This window comes from Neopsephotus bourkii, unplaced genomic scaffold (genome assembly GCF_033783945.1).
Source record: "Neopsephotus bourkii isolate Nb327-2 ecotype Australia unplaced genomic scaffold, CSIRO-AGI_Nbou_v1 NB_107, whole genome shotgun sequence".
Taxonomy (NCBI): Eukaryota; Metazoa; Chordata; class Aves; order Psittaciformes; family Psittacidae; genus Neopsephotus; species Neopsephotus bourkii.
Genome location: NW_026900624.1, coordinates 13810366 through 13825601, shown reverse-complemented (window position 1 = coordinate 13825601; position 15236 = coordinate 13810366). Strand labels below are relative to the sequence as shown.

Below are 15236 nucleotides of genomic sequence, written 5' to 3'. Positions count from 1 at the left end.
TCTTGTCTGCTTTGGCTGATGTGGCTAATTAATCACCTTGAGTGTCTGTAAACAGGAGATTTTCACTCTCTATGGCATCTCTTCTACATCTGTTGTAGACCAGCCTATGTGAGGATACAGATCTGTAACATCACAGGAATGATACATTTGGCAATGGCTGTGATGTTAGCACTCTTAAGTGTGAGAGTCGTGACTTAACCAGCTTGGGTGAAGGCTAAGAGGAATGCTCTATTCTCAAAGCACTGGAGAAGGTTTTGCTGCTGAATGAGGCAATTATGAGCCTAGGAGGTGGAGGTATCAATGGCAAGAGTATATGTGATTATGTGGGTTAGCTGAGGAACAGAGATATAGTGGTATATATGAGTTTTGACATCTGCAGGCTGAAAAGTCAGGGAGAAAAGGTTTTCCACAGAGGAATTCCTCCTCTTGCTTCTGCTTATTTAAGACACTGGACTGGAAAGGCTCATTTGGTCCCATCCCCACTACTCAAGGAATCAACATCGTATAGCTCTATATGAACCAGTTGTGTTTCTTCTCAACCCCATTTTAGTTGTTTACACACCACCTTTTGGGCAGCTCTTCCAGAACTTCCCTCCTCTGATGCTTAAAATCCACTGTATTTTCAAGGCAAATTTCATCACAACCTGTTGTTCTTGTACCAACATTGGTCTTGTGCTTTAAGCCCTCTTTTCTCCCTCTGTTGTGTACCCGTCCCCCCTTTATTTATACAGAGCAGTCATATTCCCTCTTGGCTTTCATTTATCTAGGTTAAAGAAGCTTTTTAATCTTCTCCTTTAAAGCAGGTTCTCTGTTCCCCTAATCACTGAATCCAAGGTTATTTCTGATAACTAGCTTTTCTGTAAGATCCCTAGTTGCTTTGTCCAAACCAAGTGTAAAATAGCATGACCTGATGCCTGTTGAATAATTTTGGGGTGAAGAAATGTGTCAGCTATGAGATCTAGAAAAAAAAGACACAAAGGTGCTGATGTTAAAATTTGCATTTGTTCTCCACCTTATCTGTAGAAAACTAAAGTCTTCCATAATTACTTAGTTCCTGATATAATATCTCTTTAATAACAGTAATGACATCTCTATCCAGACTGAATGCCAAGCCTGTGGAGAAACAATAGATCTCTGTGGTTCAGTCCTGGTGAAATATCTTGCACCAGCCTTCCAAAAACTGTCTCAGTCCCAAATGATTTCACTGTATTTATTTCTTCACAATCTACTGCAGCATTAAGGTTACAATAGCATCCCCCAGGTTTACCTTTATTTTTATATACCCTGAGCAGTGCATACTTCCATTGGCAGTGTCCCAGTTATAATGACTATTTCTATGGTGTTTCTATTATTCCTACAGTAGCTCTTTTCAGGTCCTGCCCAGCTGTTCTGGTTTTCCTATGTCCTCATTCAGGATCCATATGAATAGTACTGACAAGACTTATTTCTCCCTGAACTCTCCCTGCTTCCCAGAGGGGTTAGGTACGCTTTTCCCAGCTGTATTACCCATAACACTGCTATTTTCTGCCCACTGCCCAACATCCTACCTTTACCTTTTCTATATTTGATCTTCCCTTTTTCTTGTATTGAAATCAGGTTGCAAAAGTTACATGAACTTTTTCCAGACAACTGTCTGACAGCAAAGATAAAAGAGGAAATTTTTACATTTACACCATTCACAGACACGTGCTGTTTATGTTCCCTCACGTAGGTCTAGACACACGTCTTTTTATTTCCATACTATTTGTGAACCTCAAGGCCTTTTCTGTGTATATCTACCCAGTGAAGCCCAGAGGTGAAAACGTAATATTATCTGCATTTACTACAGTGTGGAGTGGCTAAGGGTGCAGATTAGACTCCATTGGTCCTTGGTGGAGTAGGAGATTTCTGCTTTCTAATCCATCACCTGTGTTATTGCCTTAGTGCTTCCCCACTGAAATGAAAAAGCCCCTCAGCTTCTGGGGAAAAAAAAAAAATCTCAAACACATAATAAGGGAGAAAACATTCACCTTCTGGGAAAATTAAGAAAGCAGTTCAAGTCCTGAGTGAGTTTGGGGTGGCCTTTGTTTTAGTCTGTAAATGAAACCAAATTCCTTTTCTTCCTTTTGTATTTCTTCTATACCAGGAGTGGCAGGAGCTGGCAGAAGATTTTAAATGAAAAGAGAGTGGTAGAAGACACAGTGCAAGTGGGAGTCTGAATGAAATAAAAACTGTCAAAAGACTTTGCTCAGATGTACTCCTCTTGCAGCCTCTTGAAAAACAGGCATCTGAAAGTTCAGGCTTTCCCCTGGACCTTCACCCTAAATATGAATGCAGGGCCTCTGAGTATCTTGACAAAGAAATGTGTCAGAACATTTTGGTTTTATCCAGAATTGTATTCTGTTGCCTACTGCTTAAAAGTCAGATTTCTAGAAGGTGTTGGTTTTCCATCTATTGACATTATTTAGAGGTTTTTCCAGATGCTCTTATGTTTTGAAGTCCTGCCTTAGCATACTAAGAGAAGCTCAGAGATTGACTTTTGCCAGTCTTTAGTGGGAACAAACAATTTTGTAAGTTCACATGAGTAGGTTGTGCTTGATCGTACTACCCATCTGCATAAGGATTTTGTAAATGGTGAGACTGAAGCTGGACATTTCAACAGGCAGTTACTTTTCCCAGTGTAGTGTGCAAGTTATCCACTGAATGAGACTACCAACTCCGGTGTGTTATAAATATCTTGCTGACCTGATAACACTGAAAAGAGCACATGTAGAAGAATAAGGAAATATACTCTTCTGGTGTAAATTGCAGTGAGGAGATTTAGGTTATACATCAGGAAAAAAAACCACCTTTTTAATGGTAAGGATGGTTAAGTACTGGAATAGACTGCCCATAGAGACCGTGGGCCCTCTCTCAATGTAAGGACAGGTTAGACAAACATCTGCCACAAATGGCTGTTACAAAACTTAGCTTTCCTTGGAAGGAGAAAAGCTTCTGTTAAGAGTTAGTTTTGGGGAACTAATTCAATACACCTTTCATTAAAGATGCGCATTAACATACTGTAGAACACTTTTGTTCTGGCTGCATTATACCACGATTAAGGCAATTTGCCAGATGCTGGAAGCCTTTTGGAAGGCTCTTACTTCATTTCTCCTTGCATAGGCAATCTTGCCCTTTGTCTACATGGGATAGCTTGTATACCTAGGCAAACCAAAGGTGTATATGTTTTTTTTGCACTACAATAGCTCTCACTTTTGTACTTTGCAAGTGTATTGGACTTCTGGTTCCAATAGCTTCCTATCCAAAGTAGGATCTCACATTTAAGGTAAAAGTTGTCTGCTTCTCTCCCTCAACACCTCCAAATTTATCCCTAAATGGAAGTGACTTACCTTTCTTGGTAAGATCAGATGTGTTATAGACAGAACAAGGGAAAAGTTAAGGTGAAATTCTGCTCTTAGGAGCCCTGCCCTGACATATAGCAACATTCCTATGGATTGGCGAATGATTAGAAAGGAGGTTTTAGAGATCCCTAGTATCCTTACTTCTGCTGATTCTGCAACCCTCCAGGGCTCCTAGTGGGAGTTTGAATGACTAGACTCTGATCGAAGAATGCCCAGTAGGTCTTGAAACTGCAGGGTGACCAATATGTAAGATGCCTGGGCTGGTTTATTTTTCCACTTTTTGCTGAGGCAAGCACTCAGCAAAACCTTAGTAACAGCAGTTCACAATCTGTTAATACCAAACACCCTGAGACTTCAGAAGTGCCTTGCTCTGATCTGCACAGCTTGGCAGATTATATTCTTTAGGAGAAGGCATCATTACCTGGACAAGTCTGTGACTTTTAATTCTGTTGCAGCTAACCTCTGTCCCCACAGTGAATTGCTCTTTCCCTCTGATGGCAGATTATCTAGGATATGATGCACATATGTATATTCTTTCTCTTGCATTGTCTCCATCCTCTGAATGTGTGGTGTTTTTTACTATCCATACTGTCCTTGCCCACATGTTGTTTAAGCCTGGTCGTCTTACTACATGCATACATATTTGACCCTTGCGTGTATGATCATATAAAGAAGTCTGCCTTGTCTTAATTAAGAAAGCTTTTCTGACTTTGCTTATACGTATGTGTACATGTCTCCAGGTATATGGCATGCCTGATTGTTCAGGTTAGCAATGAAATGTAATATTCGCATGTATTTTTGAGACACTCCACAGTTAATTTGGAAATTTAGGTCAGGACATTCCCTTACATCCTGTTTCCTTCTCTTTGGACAATTTAGAATGATTTTATTGGGATAATAAGGAAAGGATGTGTAGTGCTGTATTTGCAGGTTAGATGCTTCAGCATGCTGGAGGCTGTGGCAAGACTGTCACTCTTATCCTAATTTCATAATGTTGTCCATGTAGTACAACACTGTGAAACGTGCCTGGCACACAGCCTTATGAACTCCCCTTTCTGTCCCAGAGAACTTCTTGGTAATTATGCACTGGGTTTGCCTATCTGATCTAATTTATCACTTAGGGGTTTATATCATGCCTATTACTATGATATCTAAGTGCTGCTGAGATTCTGCAAGATGTCTCTTTCATCAAACACTTATTTCTGCGATAAGTCAATGTTACTAAGCTGGGCTGTTTCATGCAGCATCTTAATCACTGGTCCCTACTGAGCCCCGGTCTGTGCAGTTGTTCTACTTGTCGGTTGGCTTCACCAAACTGGTTTTGGGGATTTGAGCTCAGTTACTTGAGGGTTAAAGTTACACTGCATAAATCTTTGGCTCAGATGATGAGCTTGATGAGATGATGAGATTGAGCTGCTTGGTCAACAAGTGAGAAGCCTAGGTCTGAGCAGATCCTGAAGGAGCTCTTTATTCCATCAGAATATACTCTCCACATCCGGGCTTAGATATTAATTTGAGTACAGACCATCTGCTGCCCTGGACAACACTACCTGTCATTCAAGGACACTTTTCAGGGCCACTGGTTTACATGTCCACCTTTCACCTGCTGCTTGAAATGTAGCTAAAAATTAAAACAGTCCCTCCCTGTCCACTCAAGTAACAAAACAAAACAGAAGGACAGAAAGAAAGAAGAAAACTAGCTGTTCACCCTGCTTTCTGGTCCAAGAAGCATGACTCTGTAGGTGGAGGGAACATTAAGGAGAAGATCTCCTTGACATGCTTGTCACCTTGGGAAACTAAGACCAGCTGCCCAGCCACTTCACCCCGTTCTTACCAAACCCACTACCTTGCTATCCCTGGGGTGCTGTGTTCACACTGCAGGGATGGATGGGGAGGCTGCTGTCTCTGGGTGATGTTTTCTGCCTTTCTTCTCCCTTCACAAGCCCCTGGAGTGGATTTTTCTTTCATGGCCAGATGAAGCGTTTGTTTGTTTTGAAGGCGACAAGTGTTTTATGTGAATTCTAGCTGCTCTCAAATGCCAAACCCCAGCTGGGCTTTGAGTTTCACAGAATAACTGCTGACACCTAATGAGCCTCTAATAAGTGCTTCCCCCTCCCATCCTGTCACTTAAATAAATAAATGACTGAAATTTGGGGGTGGTGGGAGGGGTGTTGGATTGCAGTGGAATGAAGATTTTCTGTTTACCCACCAAGCAGGTACCCTTCTCAGGGCAGTCATGCAAGTCCTCCACACACCTACACTGCCTTAGCCATCAAGTCAACATGTCTCAGCCCTGGTCTAAAGGGCTTTCTTTGAGGATGGAGCAGGAGAATACCTTCTGAAGACCAGTTAGTTTCTTGCCCTCTCAGCTTCAGCTGCCAGCCATGGTGCTAATTAGCATCAACTGTGATGGGGGGAATTCAGAACAAAGTCAAGACTTTGATAGTTGAAAGCTTAGTTGATGTTCCAGAGTTTGTTTGGGTTTTTTTTCCTGGAATTTTTGCAAGGAATGATCTAACATGTGCAGTGAATGTGTTACACATATTGTCTCTCGAGGGACTGGAGTGGCTTCAAAAAACTCTTGTTTGTGGCAGTAATTATAAGGCAACTGAGTTCTACCCCCCCCTTTTCTGACTGCTGAAGGTATGATTTCTGTTTGCTCAAGAAATGGAACATGAAAAGATCTAAAATTGCAGTATATTCTTATAGACAAATAGCAACATCAAAAAAATACCAAGTACTATTTGATTTATTTTTTATGTGTCAGAAACACAGAGGAATTCCTTGTTTCCAGCTTAGGTATGTAACCAAGTCATTGTGAAAGGACAAGAACAGGTATTTCAATAAGGCCTTGCCAGGGGATAGCAAAAACTTCTGTTAGCAAGCACCTCTATGTTCTTCTGTGAAGACACTCCTGCAAATGGAAAACATCTCCTTCTGTTGCCTATCTCTTGGAAGAGCTCAGTCCTCACTAGGAATGGGCAAAATTATTATTTCTGGGCAAAATCAAGTTTGACTAAAATGAATCTGTTTAATGAATTTCACTGAAAATAAATGAAGACAAAATTTTGAAAAAATAAACAAGTTCCTTTTTGACTATTTGGAGTTAAATATTTCAATTTTTCTGTTTCAACATTATATTTGTTTCAGCATTTGTAATATTTCTTCTTTTTTTTAGCAGGAAAAGCTCACTTTTATTGTGGCTAGTAGGCTGAAGTCATTTCAGGAGGCAACAAGCTCTGTTGCTGTTTGGCTGAGAAAGTTGAAAGACATCATATCTGTTTGACCACTGTGATGGTATCTTCTTGGTCATCCACTCACTATTGCAGAGGGAGACCATCACAGATATGAGATAACCCAGACATCTTTCTTTTTCTCCACTTCCCCCTGCTTGAACCCACTTACTCAGAGCCTTCTCAGGAATGTCCTCATCTTACATGAGCCATGAGCTTGGATACTCCAGAGTGGTCTTTCTGCCCAGGTCTGTGGGAGATGCACAGCAATAGGACAGCTGGAAGTCTATCTTCTGTGGTTTGTGTCTCCACAGGTGGGGAAATGGAAAGAGAAAAAGTTGCAGATGAAGTATTACGTGTGGCCCCGCTTTGAGCTGTACCCTGACTCTGAGGAACGTGAGGACGATCACCTGAGTATTGTGACCTTGGAAGAGGCACCGTTTGTCATTGTGGAGAACGTGGACCCCCTAAGTGGCACCTGCATGAGGAACACGGTCCCTTGCCAAAAACGCATAGTGACTGAGTAGGCACCCCTGGGTTTTTCTCCTCCTACTGGGCTCTCCCAATTCAGCAAAATGTAGGGAGTCTGTTGGGCCAATACCATCATACCCTGACAATCCTCTTTAGAAAAGTCACCAACATTTGCCCAGCCTGGCCTGTGTCCATTCGTGACTGGCCCCTTTGGTCAAAGCATCATAGTGTGTCCGTTCATCCTCCAGCACAGATAGCACACATGAAATTCTACACATTGTACTGTGGGAGGGGGAGTGCATAAAGACAACAGAAGGGAATTAAGGGAGTCTTCCTCAGTCCTTTAACCCATTCTTGTTGTGACGGTTCAGGAACAAAACCGATGAGGAGCCAGATTACATGAAGAAATGTTGCAAGGGGTTCTGCATTGACATCCTCAAGAAAATCTCAAAGTCTGTCAAGTTCACCTATGACCTCTACTTGGTGACTAATGGCAAGCATGGAAAAAAGATCAATGGAACATGGAATGGAATGATTGGAGAGGTCAGCAGCAAAGGGAGGGCATGATGGGTTTCATTCCTGGGCTGGGTGACATGGGTCATGTCTAGCCTCTCATCATTACTGGGTCCCTTTCTGAGTAGGGACAGAGGTGACTATAGAAATGATTGGCCTGGATTCTTTCTGGGCATTGGGTAAATTAATCTGCTCTCACTACCTTTCCTGTTTGATGATTAATTATTATTCTCTATGGTGTCACAAATTTGGCCTTTACAGTCAAAGAAGGAGCTTAATATCCATGCATCAGAGAGGCTGCAACCTAGATTATGCTTAGATCGTATATAAGGTGCATAAAGAATGAAATAATACCTTGCAGTGTTAGAGGGAGGAGAAAGCAAGGACAGAAAAATGAGATGTCTTCTCGGTGGGTGATGTGTTTATCCTAAGATCTCTGTGGTTTTATTTTTTATACACATACCAGCTTTGAGGGGGAAAGTGATGTCTATACAATTCCTGAAGGAAGAAGGTGTCCTGATAAAAGATAAGAAAGAGATGATAGAAACAATATAGGGAATGGGATCACATGGAGTGTCCTGGGTCCAGCTGTAACAGGTATTTTCTGCACCAGCTACTAGGAAGTGGAAAAATAACTGTTACAGCTGAACCCAGGACAAGGAGTAAAGGACTAGGTGGAAAGGAAAGAACATGCGTAGGGGCTTGGCTTTGGTACTTGTGGGGTGCCTCAGGTCTATGTGTGATTTCTTCCTTTCCTTCCTCTAGGTTGTCACCAAACGGGCCTATATGGCTGTGGGATCCCTCACCATTAATGAGGAACGTTCAGAAGTGGTGGATTTCTCTGTGCCCTTCATTGAGACGGGAATCAGCGTCATGGTGTCACGTAGCAATGGAACTGTCTCACCTTCTGCCTTCTTAGGTATCATTTTAATCTAAAATTAAAACTTCACCCAGTGTTCATCAAAAATTAGGTGAAGGTTGCTTGTGATTCTTAGCCTGAAAGTTTCTTTTGGGAGTACCTGTGGGACAGGTGTATAAAAATAAACTCTGATGTTTTAGTTCTAAATCCCAAGCAAGCAAAATCCAGGCAAATGCAAACAGGCACTGGTTAGGAGTTCCAAGGCATTTCTCAGCAATTGTATGCCTATTCCCAGCAAAGAATGGGCTCACTCAGAGTTGTCAGCTACTCAACTAGTAGCATGTCCAAGGAGTGTAAGGCAGAAGAAAATTGATTTGAACCTTATAGATGGTATACCATTGTACTTAGTGATAACAATTAGCAATAAATTGTTACACTTTGAGAGACATTATTTGTAAAGAAGGTATTAACTTGACTTCCTTGACAGAACAACTTGACTCTCTATTAGAGATCTAATAGAGCTTTTCAAGAACAGTTGAGCTATCAGTTCTGTGCTGACACTGTCTTCCAATAAAGTGTTTTTTAATGTCCTTCAGTGGTGGAAGGTGATCAGAGAATGGAGAAACTACACTGCATTTCCCCAATACAGCAATATCTTCTTAGTGTCTATTATTTGGCTTTATAGAATGCTTTATGATGCAGCAAACACAAGTATATGAATTCTATAATGAATTTCTCCTCTCTGCCAGCATCCTGAGAACACTGACAAACAGAAACAACTTTATATGGGTAAAGAGTTTTTTTCCAAACCTCTTTAATAGGAATTTCATGACTACTCACTCTTCAGGAGTTTTTTGCCTTTACACAGGTCCACCAATATTGCTGGATGATGTAAAAGCAATGGTAAAGTTAACTCCAGCATTTTAAGTTGAAAATTTAACCAAGGCTGAAATATTGGCTATAGTCTGGAGCAGAATTCTATGTTTCTTTGATCTGGTTCAGTCACATCTTTATGTGTTCAGGCTTGGAGAATTAGAAAACCTGAAAGAGGTCAATGCTAAGATTTCCAGAATAAGCCAGTGTTCCCATTGCTAAGGGAATGGAATAGCTGAAAAAAACTACTATCGTTATGGATGAACTTCAGAAATTTGGAGATGCTCTTTGGCTCAATAACGTCTTGAAAGTTGGATGCTTGTCTGAAACTCTGCCAGTTCTGCTTGATTTTCCCCACTCTCTCCAGATGGTGCTGGAGGACTTCCTGGGAACAATCTTTTATCAATGCATTTTATTTTATCAATTCATGCCACAATGGCTGCATGTAGCTCCAGATGGAGCCATGTGTCACAAATGTAAGAAGGAATGCAGTCATTACAGAGACAGAAACTACACTTCTCCCAGTTCATGTAGCTTTTCAGACTGGAGTTCAGTCTTTGTTTTAACTTTTATTTTTCCCCTGACCAGTTTGCCCCCCACTCTCACTGAGGTGACCTGGAGAGCAAAAGATGTGAGGGATGGGTGAGGTTGCGTATCAGGTCTTTCACTATCGTTTTCTCTTCCTCTGCAGAGCCTTTCAGTGCTGATGTATGGGTGATGATGTTTGTGATGCTGCTTATCATCTCTGCGGTGGCTGTCTTCGTCTTTGAGTACTTCAGCCCTGTGGGCTATAATCGGTGCCTTGCTGATGGCAGAGGTAAGGGGAGTCCTTTCTTGCCATGGTCATCTCTTGCTTCCAATCCTGGCTCCTTTGTTGGGGTCTTTCCTTTGCCTTGAACATGATACAGATCTAGCCCACTCTGAGCTCTGTGTTCAAACTATAGAGGGCAGGAATGGAGGCAGAAAAAAGGCTCTGAAGCTAGCAGATGTGTATAATGGATAATTTGCTTGGCTCAGGAGATGGGGCTGTGTTCCTTTTTATCTCTAAAGCATACACCAGCTCCAGCTTGTTTCTCACTGAAGGAAAATGGATCCTGGTAGTCAGTGCTGGCAATGGCTATGGTGCTGTGCTCTCTAAGGCAATAAGGAGGCTCAGTGCTGTCAACCCATCCTTCAGTGCTACTTCTCCCCAGAGAGCAAGCCACTCTGCTGGCCTCCCAGTATAGTGCTATGTCCTCCAGACTCCACATCTGTCACCTGGGTATGTCCCTCCCACACTTCACCCCCTGGCTTGCTAAGGCCAACTGCAAAAGTGGAAAACACATTTTCTTGGGAGTAGGTAATGTATTATTTTGCTAAGGGCAGCAGGAAAGATGGAAATGACTGACCCATCTCGGTTGTTCTGGATTTTAGAAGACAGCCTGATGAGTTAAAGAGAGGATGGACAGACAGACTAAGACAGCCTTTTTTGTCTTGTTGTCATGAAGACAATTAGAAAGTTGAGCCTTCCATTATCTCTGTAGCTTTACCCCCTGATGAATCAACCCTTCAAACCTTTCAGGGCTTATTGGTCCATTCAGAAGAGTGGGAGAGAGACTGTTACTGGAAAATGCTCCTGAGTCTAGTGCTTTAAGTGATTTTGTGCCATCATATCAGAGGAGAGTGAGGAAAAAAGAAGTGTTAATGAGAATGCAGGCAGAACCACATATACGAGGAGGTGGAAAACTCTCTTAACATGGAGCTGTGGAGGGCCTTTATGGCAACTGATTGTAACCACATGGATCCGTGGACACAAGTAAATGCTGTGTAAACCTGTGAGCCTCTTGGGAAATATTAATACAGATGTGGAACTGGAAGCAGTTCTTAGTACAGGTGTGTAGCTGTGCAGTTATTAAGTTAGCTGAACTGCAGCTGCAGTTATCAATATTTCTGAGTAATTATGAACAGTACTGCATAATCAGGCAAATATTATCCCTGACAGATGTAATGTGAAGATGGAGAAACCTGCTGCACACACTGGAATGCTTCTTTGGTAATGAATGCTCCAGCTAGTGTTACTTTGGCTGCAACTATGTCTATGACAGTATACCCTGCTTTCTGTTCCTCTATTTTCTCTTTACAGACACCAAGATTTTATTTCCAGGGTCAGGTGGGCATACCCTGATCTAGCCCCTAAATGGTGTTGGTTTGTTGTTGGAGCACTCAATGTTAGAGAGGTCAGAAGGATTCTAGGTCCCTGGTTTGAATCAGAGGCTCCCATTGCTGTAACTGTAAAAGCACATGGGGTGATGAGTGAAGAGAGGAAGACTTTAAAAGGGAACTTCTCAAGATTTCCTTACAACTTACAGTTCCCACTAGTACTCTGCAGGCCTTGCACCTGTGTGAGTTAGGGCACATTATATAGAGAGGGTTTTAAAGCTACCGGTCCAGCATGTAAAAAGACAAGGATTGCCAGGCCATGTTTCTTACAGCAACTTTGTCTCCCTGGCATTTAGAGATTCCAGCTTTGCCAGGTGATGATTCTGTTTTGAACTTGGTGTGCAGTTCCCAGGGTGAAAAATGAGCACCTTGCACCTTGTAGTTGTATTTAGAGTAAAACAGTTAGTGCTTTCAGGTGATTTGTGCTATTCACTACTCAAGGGTTTGGAGAGGAATGTCGAAACTTTCTTCCTTTTTGTTCCTCTGCTGGAGCCAACCTTAACCACAGCAGCAGCACTAAGCACCAGTCAGCTTACCCAAGAGAGGAGATAACACATGGGGTGCTAACCCAGAAGGGTGCAGAGCCAGGCTGGCATCATTGGAAAAGTGACAGAACTGTGCCAGAGGGCTCTTGTCCTAAGAGGGTCTTCTCAGGGTCTGAAGCAGAAACCTTGGAGGGGTTGCATCAGCAGTCTTGCTGACAGATCTTCTTGTGCTCAAGTTGAGCAAATTTTTATTTGGGTTCCCACTAATGGAACCAGAATATTCCAGGGATATGAGACTGCTGGGAGACAGGCAGGATTTCACCTGTTTTCAAACCTAGTGCTTCCTGAGCACATGGCTTTTGTGGTATGAGTGAGCTTCCATGCTGAAAAATGAGTAAGGGGAAAATAGCAGCTTTTAAAACACTGGATCTGCTCCTGGACTGCCTGGGGTGGAGCTGCTGATTTTCCTGATTTAGACCAGAGTTTCTGTCACCGTTATATACCTTGGACACACAACTTGTGGAGAGGGAGCTCTGCTTTTTCTTTGGGTTGTGTATCTTCAACAGACAGGATAATGAAACCATCTTGCAGAGGTATTTGTAGAGCCCTATTATTTCAGATGGTGCTCTGCCTTGCTCTTGTACAAATACAGCTAAGGTCATGTTTTGCACAGGTGCATGCTGGAAGTTCAAGGACAAAATTGCTGTTGAATAGCTAGAAACAAGGATAGAATTTTTCTGAGAAAACTATTTTTGGTGACAGCACTTGAACTGAAATGGAATGTTTGGGCTTTTAGAGACTCCAATCGAATACAAGAAAAAAAGCCCTTTTATAATGTTTCAGAGGAAATATTTGGGACAGAAGCAATATGGAAACATGAGGACATTTTTTAAAAACAATTTTTCAGGGTCACACTTTGCTGAGGTATGGTGTCATGAACATAGGGGTATGCAGCCACCGACATTCATCTCCCATGTGGGAATAGATACTGCTCTTAACTCTGAAGTCAAGATGTGTATGTGAATAGAAATGCAGACCACTTACTTTGAGATGCTTACTGTGGGATTCATGTTTCTCAATCACTCTAGAGCCAGGAGGTCCCTCTTTCACCATTGGCAAAGCTATCTGGCTGCTGTGGGGGCTGGTATTCAACAACTCTGTGCCAGTGCAGAATCCCAAGGGCACCACTAGCAAGATCATGGTGTCAGTGTGGGCCTTCTTCGCTGTCATCTTTCTGGCCAGCTACACTGCCAACCTGGCTGCCTTCATGATCCAAGAAGAATACGTGGACCAGGTGTCTGGCTTGAGCGACAAAAAGGTAATGGATCCACCCAAACCCCCAAAGCAGCTTTTTCCACAGAAGAGGCTCTCTTATACCCTCTCTCCCCTCTCCTCTTTGCTTTTATTGGGCAAGTGTTCAGTTTTTTCAGAGTGACATCGTAGCTTTAGTCCCTAGTTTAAATAGCACAACTGCTCTTTGTTGGTATTCGGTTGCATTTTGTCATGTTTTAAACATTTCAGGAATGAATTAGAAGCAGAGCTGAACTGTGCTTACTTGCATGATCCCAAACCACACCTTGATCGTCAGCAAGAAATGAATTAATGGAGCTTTGGAGATGATGTATATAATGGCTGTAACCTGTTTTTTCTGGATGAAATAATTTGTCTTTGTAGGAACACTGGCCATTAGCCTAGCAAATATGATCTGTTAGTTTATTCTGGGGACGAGTTCTGCCCGTGGGGGTAAACCAGCATGGCTTTGATGATTTACTGTTACTTACATTTGAAGTTATACTGTCATTTTTTCTGAGGCCTTTGGAAGCTTAGCACAAGAAATTGTTTCCTTCTCAGAGTGTGTTTCGCTGCCTTGCTTACGTGCACGACATTTTGTCCTTGCAGAGCATTTGCTTTTGCTGGGCTTTGCACACTGAGGATTTTGAAAAGATTGCTCATGCATGCAGCGTACCACTGGCTGGTTCATGAGGGTCTGAAGCTTTGAGCACTGCTTTATTTTTGTTATGTAGTGAGGTTACTCACAAGGAATTGAATATTGTGAGGGTCAATTTCCCATGCTGAATTTGTTACTCAAACACTGGGGCTGCTTAAGGGTCAGGCCATTGTAGGGCAACCGAACAGCAATAGGTTGCACACATTCCTGTCAGGGACAGCAGCAAGAGAACTGCAAATGTCAGTTTGCTGCTGCTGGACTGGTGATAGTTACTGTCTCATGTGTCCCCCATGACAGTCTAGAAATAAACTGTGGCCAGGCCCCCTGTGTATACAGTGTATAACACAATCCGTGCAATACAATACAATACATACAATAATACAATCCAGGCACAGGTTCTCCTGTTACATGTTTTAATTTCAACCTCAATTTGTTTCACGCTGTCTCCAGATTTGCACTGTGCTGTGTTGAGGAGGAGGTGGAGGGGAAGATGCTTTTCTGCCAGGTAGAGGTTGTTGCTGAGACTCCTTAGAAGCTGTGGACTCCCTCATGCTGAAAGACACTGTTCAAAACCAGCCAGCCCTATCAGAGTTAACATTAGTTTGTCATCATTAGGTTTTCAACTGTCTGAGCTAAATAGGATAGCTCAGACCTGTGATCTATTGTTTCAGGCTGTGCCTAGGCTCATGGAGAGAATCACGCTTTCATTCTCATGTTTTTCAAGATATTCTTCATACCTGCAGAGATATGTGCATGAAATATCAATTGAAAGCAGTAACTCCTGGAGCTTCACAAAGCCTTTGGATACAAGTTGGGATACAAGGGCCTATTTTAGTCGATTTCACTGTAGGACTACCTGTGTGTATTGGATCGAGGTCATTTTCTTCCAAGTTTCTTTGCCAAAGTTCCTGTGTTTGCTTTTAGTATCCTAAAGTATATGTGCTTTCTTTCTTGGGGAAGTGAAAGGTCACAGTATATACTCAGGTTGTTGCAGTATGCCTCAAACACAGCTGTTAGTGCAAGTACAGCATGTGGGTAAAATTACAATCTACCAGAGTATCGGGAATTGGATGAAAATTGGCTGGTAAAAATGAAGGCCAGTTGCTGCCTCTGGAGAATAAAGACAGGTGAGACTAACTTCACCCAAAAGATGTGAGTGAATGAGCTTGATCTATGGGGCTCATGGGTTTCTGCTCTCTGAACTTGTGGAGGGTCCTGCAGAATGTGTCGCAACACTTCAAGATGCTGTTGTTTAGGAGTATCACTCTTCTGAAT

The 15236-nt window shown here is 42.3% G+C and overlaps 1 protein-coding gene across 3 annotated transcripts in view; it reads left to right on the top strand.

Moving 5' to 3' along the window:
- Positions 1 to 15236, top strand: part of GRIN2B (glutamate ionotropic receptor NMDA type subunit 2B) — a 219378-nt gene that overhangs the window by 179140 nt on the left and 25002 nt on the right. For all 3 annotated transcript variants that reach the window (XM_061361769.1, XM_061361777.1, XM_061361760.1), the window contains 5 exons: positions 6928 to 7136; positions 7456 to 7627; positions 8363 to 8516; positions 10021 to 10146; positions 13102 to 13331. In XM_061361769.1, coding sequence (XP_061217753.1) covers positions 6928 to 7136; positions 7456 to 7627; positions 8363 to 8516; positions 10021 to 10146; positions 13102 to 13331 — 891 coding nt within the window. The remainder of the gene's footprint in view (positions 1 to 6927; positions 7137 to 7455; positions 7628 to 8362; positions 8517 to 10020; positions 10147 to 13101; positions 13332 to 15236) is intronic.